General features: G+C 39.9%; 1 protein-coding gene across 1 annotated transcript in view; it reads left to right on the forward strand.

Moving 5' to 3' along the window:
• The first annotated feature begins 20071 nt into the window (after positions 1 to 20071).
• The window catches only part of MDM2 (MDM2 proto-oncogene), a 29892-nt gene continuing 23871 nt past the window's right edge, over positions 20072 to 26092 (forward strand). Inside the window, 3 exon segments of the mRNA XM_020990225.2 lie at positions 20072 to 20275; positions 20465 to 20549; positions 22550 to 22624. Coding sequence (XP_020845884.1) covers positions 20469 to 20549; positions 22550 to 22624 — 156 coding nt within the window. The 5' untranslated portion in view covers positions 20072 to 20275; positions 20465 to 20468.

A 26092-nucleotide genomic window follows, 5' to 3' on the forward strand; every position in this document is an offset into this window, starting at 1 on the left:
TCTCCTAAGAAAATATAAATGAAACCATAATGAATGAATTTGATTTTTAATTGTTCTTTTCTGAAGCAGACATTGGTCATCTAAAAGGGGGGAGGCCAAGAGAAGCCTCCACAGATGATGGGCTTTAAGCTGAGTCCTTGAGAGAATCACAGAAACTAAGGCAGAGGGGAAGGTGCAGAGCATTCCGGGCATGAGTAACAGCCTAGAAATGGAAAGTTGTGTTTGTAAGTAGTTGTTATTTAGTCATTTCTCAGTTCTGTGCAGCTCTTCATGACCCCATTTGGGTTTTCTTGGCAAAGATACTGGAGTAGTTTCCATTTCCTTCTCTAGCTCAATTTACAGATGAGGAAACCGAGGCAAACAGGGTTAAGTGGCTTGCCCAGGCTCACACAGCAGTGTCTGAGGCCAGATTTGAACTCAGGAAGAGGAGTCTTCCTGACTCCAGGCCTAGTACTCTATTGTGCCACCAAGCTGCCCATTTGCGAGTGGACAGAGCACCATCTTGTGGCCAACCTTCATTACACATCTTTAGCTTGTCAAGTAACTGGCTGACCACTGGACCCTAACTACTGCTGCTCTCTGTATTAGTAGGAAGCATAGAATTCATTCAGCCTGATAATTTTAAAGCTGTACCTCTGAACCTTCTTCTGTTCACATCTGCATATGCTCTTCAAATGTTTCAAAGACCCCTTTTCTCCCATATTCTTTTTTTGGACATCATCCCTTGTCACTCTTCTCTGCCCTGAACAACACCTCCCCCATATTTTAAACCCTCTCTTGTGACAATAAGAGTCATAGTCCAATACTTCCTCTAAAATAGAGGCAGCTGGTGGCACTGTGGACAGAGCTCTGGGCCTGGAGTCAGAAAGACTGAGTTCAGATTTGGCCTCAGATTCTTATGACCCTGGGCAAGTCGCTTGATCCTGTTTCCCTCAGTTTCCTGAACTGTAAAATAGAAATAACAACAGTACTCACCTCACAGGGTTGTTGTGAGATAATGTTTGTAAAGCACTCGGCACATAGTAGACACCATAGAAATTCATCTTCCTGCCCTCCCCTCTTCCATTGAGACAGATGGGAGAAGACAATGGGTTTCTGAAAAGATTATAAAAAGTTTTGAGGTATAAAGGAGTAGAACTGAGGAAGCACAGGTAGAATGAGCTGATGTTTTCAGTGAAGTAGGTCATGAGCTGTGAAAAGTGTTTGGGAGAGGAAGCAAGGGTGTGGAACCGGTGGCCTCGAGGTCACATGTGATTAGGAGAGAAAAAGCAAAGAAATGGGTAGTCAATGATGGATGGATGGAAGGACTGCTAGGAAGGAGTTGCTAGGTTATGACAAAAGGCCTCCAGGCCCTCACAGGTCACTTAAGAGTGAGCTTGGCTTCTCCTGAAGCAAAGAGACTAGAATAGCCTTTGTCACATTTAAAAACTTCACCTAGTCTGTCATTATCAAAGAATCACAGATTCAGAGCTGAAAGATACATTACAGGTCACCTAGTCCATTTCCCTAATTTTACAGAGGAGGAAACTGAGGCTTCAGAGGTCACAGAGACCCCAAGTGGCAGGGCAAAGGTTTTAACCCATGTCCTCTGATGATAAACCCAGTACCCTCTGCTGGGCCATGCTGTTTCTTTAAGGTGAACTGACTAGTCCAAGTTCTTACAACTAGGTAAGTGCCAAAGCCTAATCCTTTTCTCTTGTAGAGGTTGACTCTCTTCTACTTTTCTTCACGAGAGTCCCCAGCACTAAGCGATTGGTGTTACTGTAATACTCATGTAATGTAGCATGTCTGGGTAGGGTCAGTTCACCTGACATGGAGGCTCCTCCAGGGGTGTTTAAAGCATGTCTTGATTGTCTAGTCTGGGGCCCCCAGGGTCTCTACCACTTGAGTGGGGGCTAGACTTCTTTGATTGGCTACCTGCATTTAAAAAAATTTTTAATTTATTTATTTTTAGTTTTCAACATTCACTTCCAGAAGATTTTGAGTCCCTTCCCCCTACCAAGATGGTGTGCAACCTGATATAGGCTCTACATATAAATTCATATTGAACACTTTCACATTGGTCATGATGTAAAGAAGAATTAGAACCAATGGGAGGAACCATGAGAAAGAAGAAACAAAACAAAACAACAATAACCCAAGAAAAGGGCAAATAGTATGCTTCAATCTACATTCAGACTCTGTAGTTCTTTTTCTGGATGTGGATGAAAGGAAGGTAAACTTTGATGGCCTGAAAGCTACTTAGTTAACTTGGGGTTTACTGGCTAGATTTCTTTTTCAAAGACCAAGCCTTAAACCCAATTCCCTCTGGATCTCATGGATTGGACAACAATATGGCCTAGCCCAAACACCACTTACTGGTTATTTTTTTGGGCCCTCCTGGCTCCCAGTGAATGTAAATAGTAACTGTTTCTCTTTTGGCCAGCAACTCTGAGGGTATTCCCCTCCCAGTTTGATTTTTTTTTTTTTGGTTAAAGGGGCCATTTCTTGACTCACTTCTTAAAGATGCCTATTCACTCAATGGGCATTGCCTCACTCAAAGTGAGAACCTGGAAAGATCTTAGCTTAAAAGGGCCAAGGTCTCCCACTGCATCCTGGGCCATCTCTAGTAGTCCTGATTGATATCTGGCCACTGGACCCATATGGCTCTGGAGGAGAAAGCGAGGCTGGTGACCTTGCACAGCCTTCCCTCACTGAAATCAAAGTCAATTGCCAGTCATGTCATCATCTCCCTGATGTCATGGTCCTCTCTGAGAATGAAGGACACCAGCCCCAGCTGCAGCACCCAGGTTGTGGCTGCTTCCTGAGCTTCTGGCCCACAGTGGCTGATCAGAGGGGGATTGTAGGGATCTTTTGCGGGTGGTGAGGCAGGATTCTCTTGCTTTGCCTATGTGTGGATCTGGGTCACAGTTCTGGATGGCAATCTTGGGGCAAGAAGGAGCACTGGTGTGGTGGAGCTTGTAGTGGCGGTGTTAGAGAGAATCCTTCTCCCAGCTCCAAGGCAGAAAAGAGTGCTTGTGGTCACTCTTAGACCAGAGCAAAGGCCAGGAAAGGAGTAAACACCTCACTCTTGATCATACTACCTTGGGGAGAACTGAAAACTTACAAGTCCCTAGAAGTATCTCTGAAAACAGCCGCACAAAACCCCCAAAGCTTGAGACAGTACATTCTCCACAATGGAAGCAGACCCCTACCTTAACAAAGAGTTTATAACTCAAGTAATTGGCTGGAATCATGAGCAAACTTTGCAAAAAAAGAGTCAGACCATAGAATCTTTCTTTGGTGACAAAGAAGATCAAAATATACAACCAGAAGAAGACAACAAAGTCAAAGCTCCTACATCCAAAGCCTCCAAGAAAAATATGAATCAGTCCCAGTCCATGGAAGAGCTCAAAAAGGATTTTGAGAAGCAAGTAAGAGAAGTAGAGGAAAAACTGGGAAGAGAAATGAGAGTGATGCAAGAAAATCATGAAAAACTAGTAAACAGTTTGCTAAAGGAGACTCAAAAAAATACTGAAGAAAATAACACCTTAAAAAATAGCCTAACCGAAATGGCAAAAGAGGTCCAAAAAACCAGGTGAGGAGAAGAATGCCTTCAAAAATAGAATTGGCCAAATGGAAAAGGAGGTCCAAAAGCTCACTGAAGAAAATACTTCCTTAAAAATTAGAATGGAGCAGTTGGAAGCTAGTGACTTTATGAGAAATCAAGACACTGTAAAACAAATCCAAAAGAATGAAAAAATAGAAGACAATGTGAAATATCTCATTGGAAAAACAACTGACCTGGAAAATAGATCCAGGAGAGATAACTTACAAATTATTGGACTATCTGATAGCCATGGTTAAAAAAAGACCCTAGAGAATGAAGGACAAACCACACAAGCATTTTCCATAATGAGTCTTTTGGAGTTGTCTTAGGTCCTTGCATCGCTGAGAAGAGCTAGGTCTGTCAAAGTTAGTCATTGCACAATGTTACTGTTACTGTGTACAATTTTCTCCTGGTTCTGCTCACTTCACTCAGCATCACTTCATTTAAGTCCTTCCAGGTTTTTCTGAAGTCTGCCTGCTCAGTATTCCATTACATTCATATACCACAGCTTGGTTAGCCACTCCCCAAATGATGGGCACCCCTTCTATTTCCAATTCTTGGCTACTACAAAAAAGAGCTGCTATAAATATTTTTGTGCATGTGGGTCTTTTTCCCATTTTTATGATCTCTTTGGGATACAGGTCTAGAAGTGGGCTACCTGCATTTTTAAAACTGATCAGACTGAGCCCATCACTCTTTCTGCTGATCTCCTATCTGCAGTGTCCATCAGTGAAGATCCCAGTTCACCCACAGAAAGGACGCCATGAACTGAACCCATGTGAGGGGAAGGACTTTCCTTCCCCTGCCTCTGAGAAGTGGGCCTGGGGGTATTTGTTTCTGTTCTGTGTTGTTGCTTTCCTCAGTTTTAGGGGCTGGAAGCAATCCACACTGACTGGCAGTTCAAAGCATGGTGCCAGGATCACAGACAGGGTGCCTGTGATTCAAACCTGAGGAGGGCTTTGGACTTGGAACTGGGACTGTGCTGTATGGGAACTGAGCTAAACTATGGCCCTAATCTCCTTCCCCTCCCTGCAGAGGGGAGGGGGATTACGTCTCCCACATGCTGGGGTGGGGATAAGGAAAGGACTAAGTTTGTATATTTGTGACTAAACCTAACAGAGTTAGGTGTTACATTTATTTGACCTTGAGCCTGATTGGCAGGGCTCCACAGAACTTTGTGAACCTTCGGTGGAATCCAATTTAACAAATCCAAGTGACTCAATTCATTGATGTTGGTTGCCATTATTATATCCCCTCATTCACAGCTTGACATGTATTGAGACCATACTGTGCCCACAGATACTATCTTAAGTACAGTGAAGAAGACTGAAAAGAAATAGATGATTCTTTACGGAGCTTAGATGCTGGGGACATGGGGAGGTGGAGACTGTCACAACACATACGCTTGTGAAAAGCCTTAAGAATGATTACACAACCTAAGCAAAGGCAAAATAATATTATGCAAGCTACATACAGAAATGGGAGAGATATGAAGAGTAATAGAGAGACCCAGTTAAATCTCTTATAGAGAGACAGGATGGGGTAGTAGAATGTGCTTTGGACTTAGAATCAGAAGAGATTGGATTTGAATCCTCCTTCTGAGATTTCCTTGCAATGTGACCATGGGTAAGTCACTTAATTCCACTGAGACTCAGTTTATTTATCTGTAAAATGAGGACTATAGTACTTATGATTCCTACCTGTCATAGGAGCACTGTTGATGTGAGTGACTTTGTATTGAGTCTATAGCAGGTAAGTACACCCCAAGCATCCTAGTAAGTAAAAAATGTATTCATGTAATTTGTATAAGTCACTATAACCATATGTTGTGTATAATAAGATGATCCAACATGTATGATAAAGGATGTTTATCAGATGCCTGGTAACCAGAAGCGTTTGTTGCAAGTTGCTTCCTAAATATCGGCGTCATTGCCTTGGAGTGATGGCATCAATATATTAGCATATTGCCACAATTAATCTTGGTCATTGATCACATATTGATTATGTCAACTGACATAAAAGCCTGATGTAAAAACAGGTCATTTTGAGCCCAGTTTGCTACTCCCTGAATGAACTGAACAGGCCTTGCAGTATATACTTGGGCAAGGGAATCAGGAAAGCCCCATAGAAAGAAACATGAGAGGAAGCTCTACTGTGGCCTTCCAAGGGGCTCACAGTATCACTTCTCCTGGGACTAAGATGGGAAAAACTGTTGCCTCATAGACTAGACCAGGTGCTTTCCAGGCCACAGTTATTGCTCCCCATAGACTGTACCTTACTGCCAAGATAAACGGTCTTGTTCCTAACACTCAAGATTTCAGATCTTCAATCATCATCTCCATTTTGGGGTAAAATTGCATTTTGGGTGTTGTAAATTGTGTTTGTTTAGTAATTCCCATGAAAGTATCAGGAAATAAGGTGATTTCCTTTGTGTATTATGGAGATATGCATAAGTACAGATATACACATATCTGATTATACACACATAAGTGATTAAGTGAAATAATTAAACATTAAAATAACTTATAAATGAATATATTCACTAGAAGTAAAGTGAATAAATCATATTAAACCAGATTATTGGTAGTCTTGTGTTTCCTTAGGTCCAAGTTTTTTTTTTTAAGGCAAGCCTCATTTAAATATATATGTATACATACATACATACATACATACATACATACATACATACATATATCCATATATATATGAATTCTACACTTTACTTTCAAAATTGTCCTGTTTGTGCTTCTTCTGAACTTCCTTCTGTGCTCTTCTGTGCATTAAAAAAAAGTTTTCAAGGCTGTCTTCATTTTGGCATCACTACTGCTAACCCTCTTCTCCCCTTGACAGCTCTTCTCCCCAGTTAATCTAGAAAACAAAGGGGAGAAAAATTCCTTGTAACAAACTTAACCAAGCACAATAAATCTACACAATGGCTTATGTCCAGAAAATGCATGTCTCTGTATCTCGTGTCGATCACCTCTATCAGGAGGTGGATAACATGGGGGAGATATGATTGGTCTTTGCTGTGATCAGAGTTGCTAAGTTTTTTCTTTATAATGTTATACTTGTCTAAATTGTTCTCCCGGTTCTGTTTGCTTCACTTTCTACTATGTAGATTCTCTAAAATCATCTTCTTTATTTTTGATGGGGCGATAATATTACATTATATTAGTATACCAAAATTTGTTCTGCCATTTTCTAATAGTTTAGATCTGATCTACAGCATCCCCTTAGATTCTAATTTTCTTTTCTTTTTTTCCTTACTTCCAATCCTTATTTAAGAATCAGTAACTGGTTTTGCTTATAGCTATTCCCTCCCCAGAATTACCTTCCCTCCTAACTGTGCCCTCATCCTCAATTGTTTCCATACTGAGTTTAACATATTTCTGCAACAAACTGTGTACACTCAGTTCTCCTCTTTTTATGAGTTTCATCTGATTCCCACTCCCTCATCCTTTCCTCCATGTTTATATATGTATATATATTTCTGCAATTTTTAGACAGCTCTTTAACAGCTGAGTTTATAAACTAACAGAATCCAAATTACAAGAGCAGTCATTGGTGTTACCAAGTTTCACAATATAAGAATGTAATTAATTTTACATTACCAGTACTAGGAAATATATATACAGCTTTACCAGTTTAGATTTACAACTGCTATTGTGGTTGTTGTGGTTGTTGTTGGGGGCAGCTAGGTGGCACAGTGGATAGAGCGTCAGGTCTGGAAGATCTGAGTTCCAGTCTGGCCTTGGACACTTACTAGCTGTGTGACCCTTGGCATTTGCCTCAGCTTCCTCATCTGTAAAATGAGAAGGAAATGGCAAATCACTCCAGTTCTTTTGCCAAGAAAACCCCAAATGGGGTCATGAAGAGTTGGACATGACTGAAAAATGACTGAGCAACAAACATAGTAGTCACGACTAAAATAGAATGGAGTGCTGAAAATCACAGTAGCCAGCATTTACATAGTGCTTTATGGGCAAGACCAGATATTAAGTACTCTATAAACAAGAGCTTCTTACAACATGTTTGTATACTCTTCTCACACAACCCAGTTATAATAGCAAGTTCCCCTTCTTCTTCCTCCTTTCTTTGCTAGCATATTTCTCTTTTTACCTTCCCTTCTCTTTCTCCTTTTTAGGCCCTCAGAACAGAACCAACCCACCCCCAAAACCTCTGTTTTTCACTTAACTCTCTCAGTACCCTTTGAAGTAATGAAGTTTTCGATGCAACATTCCTTTCTTCGCCAGTTAAGACGTTAGTATTACATCACAATGCCTGACAGAGTAGGTGCTTAATAAATGTCTGCTGATTGATTGATTGATAAACCTCCTTCCGATTTCTCAAATACATTTATCATCATTTTGCCCTTAGGTGGAGCCATTGAGAGAACTCAACTCAATTCTTATTCTCTCAGAGATGTTTGAAATTAGATTTTAAATCAGTGAAATCCTTCCATAGCCGTATAATAAATCAGATTTGTTCTTACAGGTAAAAAAAACCACTCTAAAATGCAGTCTATTAATGTTTAGTATGGAAAGATTGTTGGATTTTTAGGTTACATTGAAATTTGAAAATTTTCAGTGTAATATTTTAGAAGGAACTGCTATCTTCATTATCAATATAGCTATCAGTAACTATGAAACAGTATATCTACCTCTGGAGAAAGAACTGATGGAGTCTGAATGCAGATTGAAGCATACGTTTTTAACTTTATTTTTCTTGTTGTTTTTTATCTGTGTTCTCTTTTGCAACATGGTTAATGTGGAAATGTGTTTTGCATAACTGTGCATGTATAATCTATATCAAAGTGCTTGCCTTCTCAAGGAATGGGGAGGGGTTGGAGGGACTTGGAACTCAAAAATTATAAAAATGAATGTTAAAAATTGTTTTAAGTATTATTGAGAAAAAATAAACACAGTCTTTTTTTTTTTTAAGTCAGCTTATCTTCTTGGGCTCAGGAAAGTCTACAACTTATAATTTTGTTAGTTCTTTCATTTATAGTCCTAATGATGGGAGAAGAAGGAGCTAGCAAAACTTTGAACCAAAACACTGGACAACATATAATGGTTAGACAACCAAGACTCCTGAGGCAATTCTTGTCCCAACTCTTTCATTCTCTCCTTCTATTTCCAATTTACTTCTCCCTCCCACTTTTCTCTGATTCTCTTTTTCTTATATTTCTCCCCTCCCTTTTCCCCTTCTGTGATTCTTCAGGTCTTCTTCAGTCACTATACCTAGATCCACTTTTTTTTTTGTTATTAAAAAATTCTGAACTTAACAAACATCAATAAAACGAGCATTTTCATATACAAAGTAAATAGGAAAAGAAGATTATATATGAAATTACAAATTTCTATGTACAACTTGGTTTTGCTTTCAAGGATATTATAAACTCAACATGTCACTTTCAAAGCTATTGTGCCTGAGTTTCCTTCTGGCCTTCCTTCTATCCTCTTCTATGCATTAAAAAATGATTTAGTGACCTTTTCTTTTTTTCCTTTGGTGACCCTATTGCAAGCTTTTCTATTCTGCTCAATTTTCTGTATCACTAGCCCCACTAGAAAAAAAAAAGCAAACAAATCTCCACATTGGCCAAGTCCAAAAATATTTGACTTATTATGTACATGGAGTCTACCACTTCTGTCAGGTGGCAGATGCTTTATCACCATTCTGATGTCCTCTTAAAATAACAATAAATCAAGCCCTGATTTTTAGCACCAATTTCAGAGGTGTTAGATTTTCATAGGGAAAAATTTTTAACTGTCAGCACTAGAGAGCCCAGCACACCCCTCCTGTTATTGTATAATTCATTTTCCTAGTTTTGCTTACTTCATGCTCCATCAATTCATACAAATCTTCTCAGGTTTCTGTGAATTTGCCATTTCATCATTTATTATAGCGCAATCATATTCCATTATATACAATACCGCCACTTGTTAAGCCATGAACTGATGGCCACCCCCTTAGTTTTTAGTTCTTTGCTATAAAAAAGATCTGGTATAAATATTGTTGTATATGTGGATCCTTTTCTTCTTTCTTTGATTTCTTTAGAATATGAACCTAGTAGTGCTACTAATGGATCAAAGAGTATACAGTTTAATGACTTTTTTGAGTAGTTCCAAATTGCTTTCCAGAATGAATATAGCGAGAGTTCGTTCAACAGTGCGTTAGTGTACCTGTCCCCGCACAGACTCTCTAACAACTGTCATTTTTTACTTTCTGCTTTCTTTACCAATCTGACTGACATGATATGGAGCCTCAAAGTAATTTTAATTTGCATTTTTCTTATTTTTAGTTATTTGGATCATTTTTCACAGGGCTTTTGGTAGCTTAGATTTCTTTCTTTTCAAACTACCTGTTTTGAGCCTTTGACCATTCAATTATTGGGGAATGGCTTTTGTTCTCATTTATTTGAATCAGTTCCTTATATTTCTAAGGTATCAGAGAAACTTGGCATAAGGATTCCCTCCCCCCAATTATTTGTTTCCCCTTTTTTTCTTTTTAAAAAAAGTTTTTTTGGATATTTTCTGTTTCTTACATCACCATAATATCCCATGTATTCCTCCTCCTCCTCCACCTCCCTAAGAGCCATTCCATATAACAGTATTTTTTTAGAGAAGAAAAAAAGTCAAAACAATCTGTTTCTTTACTAATCTTAACTATATTGATTTGTTTATGCAAAAACTTTTAAAATTTTATTTAATAAAATTTCCCATTTTTACTTAGATGATCCTTTTGTATCTTTTGTTTGGCTATCAATTCTTACCTATCCATAGTTGTGTAAGGATGGGGAGCCATTGATTACCCCCACCCCCACTTAAATGCAGTTATCTTTGTTAGGAACATTTCTTGATTAATTAGTCAGAACTAAGTGTGAAAATTACTTGTAAACCTCCTTGAATCAATCAACGGCATTTCAAATTAGGTATTACTGTTTCTGTTAGGTGAGAGAATTGGTCACATGCTAAGGAATTTGTATAAACAAGAATCGATCCCATAATTGAGGAGAAAGTTCAAGGATCTGACAATGGAGAGGAAGTAATAGGGACACCACTAGTTGAAGTGGAAAGAACTGGCAGCACAGGGACAACTGGCAAAAGGAGAAAAAGAAAGTAGGATTAAACTGTGACAGAAAAGAGAGAGAATGAGGAGAGCCATGCCAATATAATAAAAACAACAATATTACTTAAGCTAATTTTCTTATTTGGTATTATACCAGCCAAACTACCAAAGGATGCCTTTATGCTTCTAGAAAAAAAAAATAACAAAATTCATCTGGAGGAACAAAAGGTCAAGAATTCCAAGGGAAATAATGAAAAAAAATGGGAAGGAAGGTAGTCTAAAAGCAACAGATCTCAAACTACATTACAAAGCAACAATCACTGAAACTGTTACTTGTTAAAAAATAGAGAGCTTGACCAAAGGAACAGGTTAAGTACACAACATACAGAAGAAAATTAATATAGAAGCATAATGTTCATAAACCCAAAGATCCCCCCAAAACTAAGAAAACTGTAAAGCAGTATGATAGAAATTTGGCATTAGGTCAACATTTCACACCATATACAAGGTAAACTTCAGATGGACATCTGACCCAGATATCAAAAGTCACATCCCAAATAGATTGGAGGAGTGAGGAAGGACATATCTAACTCTCTTTTAATCTCTCAGGCTAGGTTTGAGAAGAAGCATGATCCAAAAATCTACCCTTGTTCTCATCTCACACTTTGTTCTCATTGTTAAATTTTCTAGATGTGAGATGGGACAGAAGACATAAATTGGAAGCTTTTAAGAAAAATAATATAGTGACACCTCACTTACCACTTAAACGTAATAAACCTATGACTTTCACAGAAAAGTGAAATTCATTCACATTTTTTATTAAAAATTTGAGATACTTGTCATAGATTTATAAAATTTTTACCTGCAAGGTCCCTCAGAGATTATCTAATCCACTTCCCTCACTTTATAGATGAAGACAGCAAAGGTATTAATTTCCCAAGTTTACATAGTATTAGTAACAGACTTGGCACTAGAACCGAAGTGCCTTGATTTTCAGTTCCAAAATACAAACAAACCCCAAACTAGTGATTTCAGCTTTCTGGTTGTTTGGAGTAAGGAAATATAAGAATTGGCTACATTTTAATTTGGAAATTTTTGATTAAATTTTTTTTACTTTAAAGAAGAGACTTAAAGGATTCGAAGGATTTCAACAGATTAAAAAAAGAAGAGGTTATTATTCCAGGTCATACGACCATAGAATTAAAACTGGAAGAGACCATAAGAGGTCATGCAGTACAAGCCCCTCTTCTACATTTGAGAAAACTGAGGCACAGAAAGGGGAAATGATTTGTCCAAGAACATCCTGACGGCATATGGGCCCTGGGAAAACCCCTCTCCCCCCAACTTTCCTTGAACTTTCTCACATGGCCAAGTCTCTGAGGCATCGACTCATCCCAGTAACACTCTCAACTGGCTTTCATTGTGGCCCAGGCCCAAACCTCTAATTCTCTGTTACTTCTAACCTAGGCCAGCCCTTTATTTTCTGTTACCCCCCTATCTCCCAGGCCTCTTACCACCCTTAATTCCATCTAGACCTCTTCTCTGTTCCCACTGTCTTCAGTATAAATCTATCTGGCCTCCATTAAAGTGCTCAGATTCTTAAAATCTGGCCAACAGCATAGACTCACTAGGAGTCTTGCTCACCCCAACCAGTGTTTTAATAAACTTTGTCTCTGACTGAAAGGTGGCTTGAGTTAAATTCGTGTGAGGCAGGACCTGTGTCTTCTTGTGGGAAAGGTTTAGAGGTTAGGCTTCCACAGCAGAACATGGGACCTCCAAGATCTTGTGAACAGTCCCTCAACCAACCAGAAAATGCCCCAAACATTCTGCAAAACAACTAGTTCCAGGGGCAGCTAGGTGGCACGGTGGATAGAGTGCTGGCCCTGGCTTCAGGAGGACCTGAGTTGAAATCCGGCCTCAGGCACTTACTAGCTGTGTGACCCTGGGCAAGTCGCTTAACCCCACTGCCTAGCCAAAAAAAAAAAAAAGAAAGAAGAAAAAGAAAAGAAAACAACTAGTTCCTTAAGAAAGAGCCCTGGAGGCTAAGCCAATTGCAACCTGTTGGGGTCAAGGATGGGGCAAAGGCTTTTCTCCACTGCCCTTGCTTAATAAGCTTATTGAATATTAACTGACCACCGCAGGGGCAGAGATAGCTGCCATTTTTGAACGTGGAACGCATGATCCGGGAAGGATGAACATGACAGGGAGGAACATGGGATGGGTGGTTCAGGAAGAGTGTGATCCAAATGAGCTGGTCCAATCCCAGCTCAAATGGGAGGAGTATGGATTTTACTAACCATTTAAAAGTTGACTCTACGTGTGTACCGGTGCACATGTGCCACTAGGGTATGGTGTGCCTGCTTCTTGAGAGAAGTATAATAAAGGCTTTCCCACACATTCCTGTAGTAGATTTTTTTGTTTCAGATTTTTCTGACATTCTGCCTTTGAATTTTGAGGCTCCCACAACCCCTAGACCTCAACAATACATGTAATAGCGGTGGAAACTATATATATTGGAGAGAGTGAAGAGTCTAGACTGACAAAAGTAGAGGACAGGTGTTTGCAGGTAATAGGTGACTAATAAAACCTTTAAAATGCATTTTCTCTACTTCTTTGATCTCTTCAGTATCAGTCTTTAAAAAAACAACTACATTGCTTGCCTTTGCTTAATTCTTGAAATTCTATTAAATAGAAAATAAAATATTTTTAAAAGTCATCTCTCTTTTCACACACTTTCTGGCTCATAAAATATGAACTCATGGGTGTAATATTGCTGAGTTAGTTCTGCAAAAATACTGGCTATTTAGATAATTCATATTTAACCACCTGTCCTATTGACTTAATCAAGAATCTATCATAGGACTATTCACTAATACAAATAATTGAAACAAATTCTTCCATTGCATTTACTGTATATGATAAAATGAAATCTATACTTTTACTAACTTGCTTTCAAAATTTTTTGCTATTTTTTATAAATTCAATATTATTTTTTCTAACAAACATTTATTTTCTCTCTCCCACTCACCTCATCAGCACTGAACAATAAAAAAAAAAAGAAAACCATCCTAACAAATCTGCATAACTAAGCAAAACAAATTTCCACAATAGTCAAATCCAAAATGTATTCATCATTCTTAATTTAAAGTCCATCATCAAGCCTCTGGCAAGAGGTAGTTTGTAATATACTTCACCTTCCTTCCTGTGGTCCTTTGTCAAGTCATTGCATTGATCAAAGTTCTCAAATGTTACAAAGCTTTTTTTCTCTGTAATGTTGTCACTGTATACATTGTTCTTCTGGTTCTGCTCACTTCACTCTGCATCATATAAAGGTCTTCCTAGTTTCCTTTGAAACTATCTATTCCATCGGTTTTTTTTTATGGCATAATAGTATTCCACTTACTCATATACTATATTAGCCATTCCTCAATAGGTGGGTACCTCCCCAACTCTTAATTTCTAGTTTTGGGGTAAGATGAAAAAAGCTCATAAATGTTTTGCATTATATGGGTCCTTATCCTCTTTATCATTTTGGGGTATGTGTGGGACAGCGACCCCAACCCAAATTAAACTCAGAGACTTCTCAAGGTGGAAAGTAAAGGTTACCTTTATTACAATCTCGGAAGATGGCTGTCTGCTCCTTTGATACACGTGGAGAGAGAGAGAGAGAGAGAGAGAGAGAGAGAGAGAGAGAGAGAGAGAGAGACACGGAGTAACAGGGGCCGCCTTATGAAAGCAAATCTCCCGCCCACCACGAAAACAAGTTTCCACCCACCACTATCCCTTACTTCCTTAACTGGGGGTGGGCTGTCATTCCAGGCCCGAAATTCAAAGACAAGGAAAGAGGCCAGAAGCTCAGGTTGGGGGTGGGGCAGGGCTTATTCTCTATGTTAAGTGCTTAAAAACAGGGTCTAAGTGGGGGAGCATTTTGAAAGTAATAATCAAGAATTATTTGACCCTTTGAGGAGCCTTCACTTCTGAGGGTTCATTTCTCACACTACCTTCTGAACTCATTACCTTAATTACATTGAGAAGTCTTCACTGGGACATCCCATTCAGGTATATGTTCAGTAGTAGTATTTTTGGGTCAAATGGCATGGACACTTTAGTGACTGTAGGACATGGTTCCAAAGTGCTTTCCAAAATAACTGGACCAATTTATAGCCCTACCAACAATGCATTAATATGCCTTTTTCCCTCCTAGTCTTTCCAGCATTTGTCATTTTCCCATTTTGTCATCTTTGTCAATTTCATAGGTATGGAGTGGGAACCTCAGAGATTCTTTAACTTGCATTTCTCTAATTAGTGGTGATTTGGAGCATTTTTTCATGTATTATGATTTCTTTGGTATGGGAATATTTATTAAATAGCAAATGAGATGTAAGTAACTGAACACATCCTTCTAGTACGCCTCTATTTCTATAAGTCCTTAGATAAAGCAAATTCAAATTCACCTGATTTGAAAGGTTCTCTAGTTTTGGGTGAATAAAATAGCTCAAGTCAATACAACCCCTTTTTATACTTTGTCATTGTATGTTAATACAGTTTCATGCTAATTTTAGCTTTATCCTCCATAATCACTCAAAAATATTTCAGCTTATCTATCTACACAGGAAAAAGCAAGTGAGTAAAAAATGCTGATTGTGCTGACTATGACATTCAGTGAGGTGGACGACCCACAGAGCTGCTCATCAGTACAAATAATTTGGACAGACATTGCAAATGAATAATGAGGTAGGCCCAAAGCTGAACAAGAGGAGGGGAGCAGAATTGATTGTCTTTAGGAAACTTCACCATTCTTTTAATGACTTCAAATTTCTTCTTGAAACAAAGGCTTATCTTTTCAGCAGCAATATTCTTTCAGGGATTCTACATAGCTGCAAGTCATTAAATGCCAGTCTCTAAAGAAATGAAGTTGAAGGGAGGCAGATAGTGGGTGTGAGTAGGCAACATTATATATTACTAATGACAAACTTATAGGAAAAAGGATGTAAAAGATTACATCCTAAAAATGTATGACCATAAAAGAAGTTCTTGATGAGAATTAGCAATGTCTAATGGAAAGCCCACGTACTTAACTGGAATTCATGTAATACCTGGAAATCTAAAGGAAAGCTCAGTGGACAAAAGTTGCAGAGTACGAAGGCCATGGATGGGTTGAGATCTGCACCACTGCAGGGAATACTCACATTGATAAGATCACAGACAAATGAAGATATTCTTCAAAAAATTTAAAAATTTCTGAGTAAACTAAAAAGGCTGTAGAATTTATGTGATCCATATTGTTTGTGGACTATGCTCTTAGTTCTTCCAGTTTAAGTACTCTTACAAAATATCTTGATTATAATAGAGCTCCTACCAAATAAGAAGTGTGAAGACTTTACAAATTTACTCTAATTCCATAACTGCTGGTATTTTTCCTTTAAAACTAATTATTCACATCTCATTATTTCAAAGGATATAATGGAATTTGGGTTATCTTCGGAATTTTTATCTTCGATGACTATTGGAAAATGTATTGGAAAACATTTTGCTCCCCCCCCCATAAACTTTGTTTTCTACCATTCTGTAAAGATTAGTCCAGTTATCACAAATTAAGCCAGATGTAAAGATGTCCTTGGACTGTGATCAAAGTGTCCATTTGGGATGTGTTTGAGGAGCTGAGTTAATGAGTATTATAAGAAAACTTGAGGTTTGTTTTGAAGCAAAAGAATGTTTCTAGAGATTGTGCAAGAAATAAGGAGAAGTTCATCTCAGAAAAGTACTGACATTTTAAAGTGCAACTTTAAGCATTGTTGCCTAACATACATAGCATAGCTGTGGAATGCTGGGGAATAGGCAGCTGACGGACCAGCTAAGTATGCATCAACAGAAACGTGACTGGCTTTTTTAGCAGCCCAAGAGGAGAAGTGATAGAGTTCTAATACCTAACTAACCTGGCAATAAACTGCAAAATAAGTTGCACCTTTCTCTTAGACAAACAGGATTATTGTAAATGAGGTTGTCACACAGATCAGGACTGGACAATGTAACTCTAGAGTGGCGCTGGACAATGACCAAAACCTAGAGAAGCTGACGGTGCTCCTGCTTCAGCTAGTTATACCCTTCTTCCCAAATCACCCAGTATTTACCTGCTTTCTATTTCTTTGAATTTATTCACTTCATTTATTCGGTGCATGCTTATATATGTACTTATTTTCTCCATTAATATGTAAGCTGCTTTCGAGTAGAGATTGTTTCATGCCCGGTATTTGTATCACCAGAGGCTATGCCCCCACTGGAAGCCCCAGAAATTCATTAAACCTTCTGTAGAGGCCTGGAAGAGTTTTGATTTTTGTACTGAAAGAATACCCATTACCTTTTGAAGTATTGTATTGGCATCAGCTTTTTTTTTTAATTTCATAGCTTTGTATCTCCCTCCTCTGGACAGATATTATGAACAATGAAATGACAAAAATCCAGCCTCCCCTAAGAAGCACCAAGAGAAATGGAAAGGACTGTACAATCCATACATTAAATAATCAGCCAGCACAGGAAAAAAGCCTATGGTTAAAAGAGGGGTATACGAAACAGAGGAGCTCCAAGAACAGGGAAAGACCCAAATCAGAGGCATCAGTAAGGATCATGGCCTCATATCTTACTTCAAGTATTTCAGAAGAGATGATATGCTCTATCTGCCTAGATTTCTTCATAAGTGCCATGTCTATAGAATGTGGTCACCATTTCTGTGAAGACTGTATCCTCCACTACATTTATTCAGCTAATGGAAGCAGTTTTAAACGTCCTGTATGCTGGAAAGTTTGTTTTATCAAGAATCTCTGGCCCAATCAACAACTGTCAGCTGTAATACAGTCCTTCAGACTGCTCCAGCCTCACTTGAGTAGGAGCCTGAATCAGAAAAAAATAATCAAGACAAAATTCCATGAGGACATCAGTCTGGATCCTGAAACTGCCCATCCTGGAATCATCATATCCACAGATATGAAAACAATGACAGAAAGAGATTCATGGAAGGAATTGCATTGTATTATGGAGACATCTGATCTATGTGGTCCGGTTCTATAGGCTCAGAGCTTCGAGTCTGGAAGACATTATTGGGAGGTGACAGTGGGAAACAGTTCTGCTTGGGATGTTGGTCTTTGTAAGAACTCTTGTCAAAAGAATTGGAGAGGTTTCACCATCTTCTTCTAATGGATACTGGCTTTTGAGTCTAAGACAAAATAACTACATAGTCTGTACCACACCTAGGACCAGAATTTCCTTAAAAGGAAAACTCAACAAAGTAGGGATCTTTTTGGATTATGAGGCAGGAGACATAGTATTTTATGATGCAGACAGTAGATGCCACATCTATACGTTCACCAGCTCCTTTTTAGAGCCTCTCTGGCCTCTATTTTCCATTGGCCTCTACTCCAAGAATGAAAATATTCTAACTATTGACCCAGTATCAGATGAGGTTGAAGAAACCACAGAGCATGATAATGATGACAGTGAGGATACCACTTGCTTTATGACACTTCCTGATACTTCCTCCAGATGGAAATCCCATTCCCCAAACCCCATATATGATTTTATTGTTCCTATGTTGTGATGCACTTCATTTTGGGAGCAGGGAGAAATTTGCCTTATTTTGTAACACTCAGGCAATGAGCTCTTACTAGGGGGAGATCAGCATAAGACATATTGATAGTCCACAGATGAAAGACAGAATATGCTCAATAACCTATGTGAGTTTAGAAAATTCAAGAATGAGGAAGTTGATTTCCAAAAGACATGGGTAGAAAGAACAATGACCTACCAAAGAATCAAAAATAAACATAACAAATTATAAAGATCAAATGGAACCCAAATGAAGTTATGAAAAAGATGCCCCCAACCTACAACTTGATGGCAATGGGAAGTCCACAGATGTTACACACTACACGTTTTGGGGCTTTCTCAATCTATTGACTAATTATGCAGATTTCTTTCTCTCTCTCTCTCTGTGTCTGTGTCACTGTCTCTCTCTCTCTCAAAACCAAACAAACCACTGTGTTTTTTGGGATGGCTCTGGGGAAGCGGTAAAGGGGTGGGGGAGAGAACCATACATGGGATACTAGGGTCATGTAAACAGAAAACATCAATACAATTTTAATGAAATTTCAAAAAAAAAAGGGGTATAAAGCTTTTAAGAACGTATAAAGGATGAGCTGCTGCAGGTCGGCAGGTAACTCCCAGGGTTGAAACTCCCTCCAACTCTGCAGATTAGCAGCTCGTGTTAATTTATAGCCTCAGACAGCAACCTCGAGTTGTAAAACGCTTTGCAAACCTTATAAAGGCCACATAAATGATATTACCGAGAAGCTGCATTTGCACCCGTCTTGCTGACACTAAGACAGCATCAAGAGGTAAAAAGCTGACTAATTTGCTGGCTACTTATTCTCACTTTATGACTAAACAAAACTCTTTCTATCAGGAAACTGTGGACACTTCTCTGAATTTGAGCTTGCTCTCCATCTTTGCTTTTTTAATCGTTCTTACTGAGGGTCATTTTTTTTTTAAAGATCCTTAACAAGACTGAGAAGTTCGTTGTTCTCTAGCCCTATTTACAAGGGGAGGTGGTGTAAATAAAAATATATAAACAGCGGAAAGAATAATTATGCTTATGGTGTTCCATTGCCTTCCAGCCGCGGCTTCCGAGAAGAGAGCCGCGGTTGGGGCGGGGGGAGAAGGGTGCGCGCGGAGATCCGTGCGGCTTCCGGCGCGGGCCCGCTCTGGCTCCAGCTAGGCGTTGGGGGAGGGGCGCGCGGGGCTTCCGGCGCGGGCCGTTGGAGGGGGAAGGGCGCGCTCGTCCCCGAGGCCCGGCTGCGCGCGCGAAGACCCGTGCGGCGTCTGGCGCGGGCCCGCTCGGGGCTTCCCTCGGCGCGCGGACGCCGCCGAGGGCCTTCTCCCCTCCCCCCAAAGCCCTCCAAGGGTCGGCCGAAGCGGGGCATGGAGCCAGAAACCACCCTCCGGGGGCAGTAGGGCCTTCCGCCGGGGGCGCGGGCCGTCGCCAGCACGGCCAGAAGCTCCCCTCATCTCTGGAGCCGGAGGTGAGGCAGGGGCCGGCGGTTCGAGTAGGCCCTGCGCCTCGCCTGGCCTTGGGGTCGAGGGGGGACCCCTTCCGCGGCCCCTGTTTTCTGGGGCTCTGCGGCGTCCCATCGGGGGCTTGGGGGAGGTGGCGAAGGGGCGGGCCTACAGCCACTGGCGGGAAGGGAAAAGAAGGACGGGACGGCGTTGAGGAGGGGGTCTCCGCATCCGGGGCAAAGGTAACCGGAAGTAGGGGCCGGCGCGTGGGCGGGCTCTCCCGCCTGGCGGGGGGACAGCGCGAACAGGTGCCGGTTCTCCTGCAAGTCCAAACAAGAGCTCCGGGCCGCGGGGCCGGCCCAACCCGCCGGTTGACTCAGCTTTTCCTCTTTTGGTTGGTCATGTTCAGACACGTCAGGAGGCGGCTGTCTTGGGGAGCTAAGTCCCGACTTGTCTCCTCGCTGCGGGTATTTAAACCCGAGCCCAGTAACGCAGTCACCTGCCGGCTTTTGTGTTTTCTAGGAGCGGTGCCCCTCTGTCAGGTGTGAGAGAGCTCTTCCCCTCCATATCCAGGTAAGGGGCTTTCACCTACCAGGAAGCCGTGGGGATACCAACATTTTCTTTTCTGATCCGTTTTCGTGGATTGTTTTACCCTTCTGTTAATTTTGTGACCCTGGTCGCCGTCTTATTTTGTGCCTTTCGTTAAATGCTTTAGGTTTTCTCACACTTGTGTCATTTGTGTTTCTCTTTTCCTGATTATAGGCAAATGTGCAATACCAAAATGTCTTCTGATACAGATGGTGCCTTAAGCACCTCACAAATTCCAGCTTCGGAACAAGAGGCCCTGGTTAGTATTTTTACCAAAAGTATTCTGCATCCCTCCGTCCTTTTGTGCATGGGGGTTAAAACCCCGTTATAATGTGGTTTTCCTCTTTTAAATGTATTAAATCAGGTAGACCTTGATCAAATTGTCCACTTCAAATATAACTCTTTGCAGTAAAAATAAAAATTTAATTCGACTGTTTAGTTCCTTTGCTATATTTAGGGCAGGGAACCTCACTTTGTTACTGCAAATTATGCTTTAGATTGTGCCTCAAGCCTTTTTCTTTCTTTTTCTACACTACTTTTAGCTGTCTTGAGAAGTCTTGAAATTTTCAGATTAAGGTGATTATTATATGTGGTTACATACTTAGATGACCAATATTATTGGTCAAGATGTAGTTTATTTTAATTTTATGTAATCTATGAAGTGAAACTAAGGGCCTTTGGGAGCAATTTTTCTTTCTAAGTTTACCTTTTACATTTTAAACAAGAGAAGTCGTTTTTCTTCCTTACCTGAGGAGACAGTCCTTGAACCTATGGTGCAGTGCCTGGCACATAGTAGACACTAAATGCTTCCTGGCTTACTGACTGGCATAAAAAAAGTTGATAGAAAATTTCAGAGGCTTATGATCAGGCACTAACTATTATTATTATTATTACATATTTTGCTTTTAAGTTCTGGTAAAAAGGTATTATAGATATCTTTATGAAAGTTGATATATCTGTTTACATTTATTATGCTTTTATATTTTATTTTAAATTTGATTTTTTAGTAATGAACTTTTGTTTATTATTTAAATATGAACTAGGTGTTTCCATAAGTATAGGTTTTGCCAGTTTGGCATCAAGTTGTGATCTCGTCATAGCTCCACAGATAAGCAGTGTAATTGTTAGTATTTGAATGGAAAAAACCCAGATGCTCTATATTTAGAACAGTGCGCCTATTGTTGTTTAATCATGATCCAGTGGGTTGGTAAAAACTAGAACAACTTCTTTTTTAAACTAGAACTACTTTCTGATGAATTATGAAGTGTATTTCTTCAACAAACGTAGAGTACTACTGTTTGCAAGAGTCTAGTTAGGTGCTGTGGGGGTAGATAAAATACAAAAGAGAAGGTACCAGCCTTCTGATATGCTGTCTAGTAGAAATTGGTATGCTGAGTGTTTGAGATAGTGGGGTCCTGAAAAAGTTACTTCAGACCTTAAAGAGCAATATGAAAGTTATATTTTGAGGATTATTACACTGGGTTAAAACAAATCCACAAGGCCACATATATATATATATTTATTTATTTTTGCTAAGTTTTTGACTTAACAGTGGCAGGAGTTTAAGTCACACATTTACTGAATAGTTTATACACTAAAATCTCAGGACCTGGAAGGGACCTTATAGGTCATCTAGTCCAACCTTCGGGGCCTGAAGAAGTTGTGATATGCCCAAGTAACTTGTAGAGTAGGGACTTGAGCTCAAGTCCTATAGCTCCCAGGTTATGTTCTCTGTAAGGCAAAGTGCCCAGGCCCTAAGGAAGCATTTTAGCAAAACTAAAATTGTGGCCTGGGAGAGAAGAGCTAGGTTCTAGCTCCAGCTCTTACCAACTCATCTCATGACCAGGAGCGGGATGCTTTGCTTCTCTGGGCCTCAATTTTCATCATCTGTAAAAGGGTTGTTTTCCAAGATCTTATGATTCTGAATACTGTGATTCTTTTTATTCCTACTTATTTTAGACTTCCATGAGAGTCCATGAGGTGTCTTGATCAAACTTAAATGTAGGTAATCTGTAGTCTTGGGTAGATAATAGATTAAGAACTGATAAGGACTTTAGAGGTCATCTAGTCCTACTCTTTCATTTTACTGGTGAAGAAGCTGAGGCCCAGGGAAATTAAGTAAAGTATCAGACTGAGGTTTTGAACCCCGGTCCTATGACTCCAAGTCCAGCACTACTGCACCATGCTTTATAATTTCCCTTATTTTGATTATATGTGGTTACATATGTAAGTGTTATAGATGATGTTTATACTTTATAGGTTAGACCAAAACCATTGCTCTTGAAGTTGTTAAAGTTTGCTGGTGCACAGAAAGACACATTCACAATGAAAGAGGTAAGTTGTATTCAGAGACTATGAAAGAGGTGTATTGTATTTTGAGATGAAATTAAACAATTTCTTTTGTTCAGCCTACTGTAGCATACAGTCATGGTGAAATAGTTGCATTGTGGAGGAATTTATTCAGCAGCTAGAGAGATGAGATAATAGAAGGAATTTGACTCTCTTTTTGTAGATGTGTAATACTTTTAATATACTGATTCTACTACTCAGTGGAAAATACTAGTATCAGGTTTCAAGTGGAAGAGACTGAGGAACATCCTAGGGGAGATAATGTATGTACCTGGAGTATTATTGAGCTGATTTACCTATGGATAACTTTGTATAATGTGAACCATGTTTTAAATCTTTGATTATCCTGCTTTATATTTGGAGTATTTCAGTGGTATCACACCCAAAATTGTGACCTTACTTCTTCTCAAATCTTCCTCTGTTCTAGAACTACCTTTCTCTTTTCCTGAGTCAGGAATTTTATTCTCATCATGCTATTTAAAGTAATTTACACTGGTGTGATCATTATATTACTCTCCTCTCTTGGAGTAATTAATTTTAAAAAAAAAAAGGATCTTTTAGTCCAAAGAATCTCTGAGGGGCCGCTAGGTTGTACAGTGGATAGAGCACCGGCCCTGAAGTCAGGAGGACCTGAGTTCAAATCCGACCTCAGACCAAACACTTGGCACTTACTAGCTGTGTGACCCTGGGCAAGTCACTTAACCCCAATTGCCTCACCAAAAAAAAAAAATCTCTGTTGTGCTTTGATGGGTAGAAGAGAAGGAAGGAGATTTTTTAGCAGAGGCCTTTCCTTTTAGTCTATGCCTATCATGGGTTTCACTATTTTGCCCTGACATAATGATCATATAGTTGGGTGAGTAGGGGTTAGGGTACTTCTTTCCAGGCCAGTTTTGAAGAAATAGGTTGCTTCTTAGCTGTTCTCTAGGAAGGGGAGAGAGGAGGGTAGAACCTTAGAAGAATAGTTTCGATCCCTCAACCAGGGGTCACTAAGCAGTATGTGCTTCTAACCCACATACTACTACTACTTTTTTTTTTTAGGGCAATTGGGTTTAAGTGACTTTCACAGGGTCACACAGCTAGTAAGTGTTAAGTGTTTGGTCTGAGGCCAGATTTGAACTCAGGTCCTCCTGACTTCAGGGCCGGGCGCTCTATCCACTGCGCCACCTAGCTGTCCCCATACTTCTTTTTAAGCTTCAAGTTAAATAGTGTTGTTCAGGACCAATAATTTAGTTTCACTTTATTTTACATTTCATTCTGCCTCCAAAAAAATTTTGCTTTCAATTCGTCATACATTTATTAAACATGCAAAGGTTTGAGGTTTTGAAGACAATGAAAGCAGTCCTTGATGCTGAGGAATGTGCTTCCTATTGAGAGATTGGAAATATAGCGTTTAATTAGGTAATTGCAAAAGAGATTAGGAAAACTGGAAAGGCTCTTAGAAGGAGGTGGCATTTAGATGGTACCTGGAAGGAATTTAAGGCTTCTGGGCTTTAACTAAGTTTAGAGAATCAGAATTAGGCCAGTTTGGCTGGAAGAGAGAGTTCGTGAAAGGAAGGGATGTGTGAGAGGTTTGGAAGGAAGGGGAAACAGGAACTGGAAAGAGTTTTAGATTCCAAGACCTGAGGAGTTCATGTTTTATCCTAGAGCATTTAGCACAGGAGTGATATGGCTGGACTTTTGCTTTAGGAAGATTATTTTGGCAGTTGTCTGGAGGATGAGGGAAACCACTTAAGAAGTTATTGGAATAGTCCAGGCAACAGGTGATAAGGGTCTGAAATAAGGTGCTGACTATGTGAGTCTGAAAGAAGGGGATGGATGTAAGAGATTTTATGGAGGTAGAGCTGACAAAACTTGACTAGTGATTGGATGTGGAGAGTGATGAGAATGAAGGGTGCCTGAGGTGGTGAACCTGGGTGACTGAAAAGGAGGATGGTGCTCTCAACAGAAAGAGAGATTTGGATGAAGGACAAATTCAAGAGAAAAGATGAGTTCTCTTTTGGATATTTGGACATCATTCAGTTGGAAATGTTATACTGGAGCCCAAGAGATTATTTCTGATGATGTTGATTTTGTAATCATCTGCACAAGAGATAATAACAGAACCTATGGGAGATTATGAGATGGCTGAGAAAGGGTGAAGGGAGAAGAGAAGATCACTCAGGACAGAACTTTGGGGACTTCATCTTATTAGTGGATAATGATCCTGCAAAGGAAACTGAGAAAGATCATTTAGACTGGCAGGAGAACCATCAAACAGAAGGACAGAGGGGAGATTACATAAGAGGAGGGGGCATCAGCAGTTGTAAGGAAAAAACATGGAGGGAAGGGGGTGGGGTGTTAACCTGCTGGAATATATGTAGCAGTGACATGTGGCTGGCCTAGTGAGATTCTACTTCATAGGGTGTTTATTCAAGGCTGTAGCCTTGGAGGTGGAGAGGGATGAGGCAATGCTTTTTATACTTAGGAATTTAAGTAATTGTGGGAGTCCAGCAAAGCAGTGAATTCTTTAGACATGTTTGTCCTGTGGTAACTGGAGTAAGAAGACAGAAACAGCAGAAGTACGTGGTCAAGTTTTTAGTTTAATCATCTTTGTCAAAACAAAACAATTTAATTCTCAGAACATTAATTTTTGATGGCTCATTATAAGAGTATCAGTTTTTGTACGCTACTCGAAGGCACTCTTGAGTGTGGGTAGAGTTTAACTTGCCCTCTTGCTGAGATTCCCTGGAGTTGTTCTCCGTTGTTAGTGAGCAGCGGGTTTCCCTTGTGGTGATGTGTTCACAGGCTCTTGAGCTTTGTGACTGCAAAGAATAGAAACTGACTACCCCAGGAGAAAGATGCTAAATCATCATAGTTAGAAACCTCTTGCAATTTAGTCCCTTTTGATGGAGGTATCACTGAGACGAATACAGAAGATATATCAGCTTTAACTATACATCATTTTGGAACAATTCTGTGAAAAGGCAAGTTTTTATAGGAAGGTAAAAGTCTCACTGCTCTCACCTCCTCAGACCTTACTTGACGTGACAGTGAAGTTGAAGCACTGTCATGTGGAGGAAACACTGGACTTGTTTCATGGACCACATGGAGCAGAATGGGGGTGGGGGGGGGAATGTTACAGAGAGGCAAACTTAAGCTTTAAGAAGAAGTTTCTGACCACTTTCCCAGATGGAATGGGTGGCCTTGAGAGGTGGCAGACTCCCTCTCCTTGGAGGTCTTCAGGCAGAGGCTGAATGACTGCTTGTTGGGTATGTTACAGTTGGGATTCCTGTTGTCTCTGACTTGACTAGAGAGCTGCTCTGTTTGCTTCCACTTCTCCAATTCTGTGTTAGGTGACAACAAACCTATTCCTGAGAACTTCCTGCTGGATATGGTACACTGATTGATACTCATACTGTATAGACTGCTTGCTGTATATATTTCAGACTGTAGCATTGGTTTCTCATTATTCTA

Source organism: Phascolarctos cinereus, unplaced genomic scaffold (assembly GCF_003287225.1).
Source record: "Phascolarctos cinereus isolate Bilbo 61053 unplaced genomic scaffold, phaCin_HiC Scaffold_1;HRSCAF=81, whole genome shotgun sequence".
NCBI lineage: Eukaryota > Metazoa > Chordata > Mammalia > Diprotodontia > Phascolarctidae > Phascolarctos > Phascolarctos cinereus.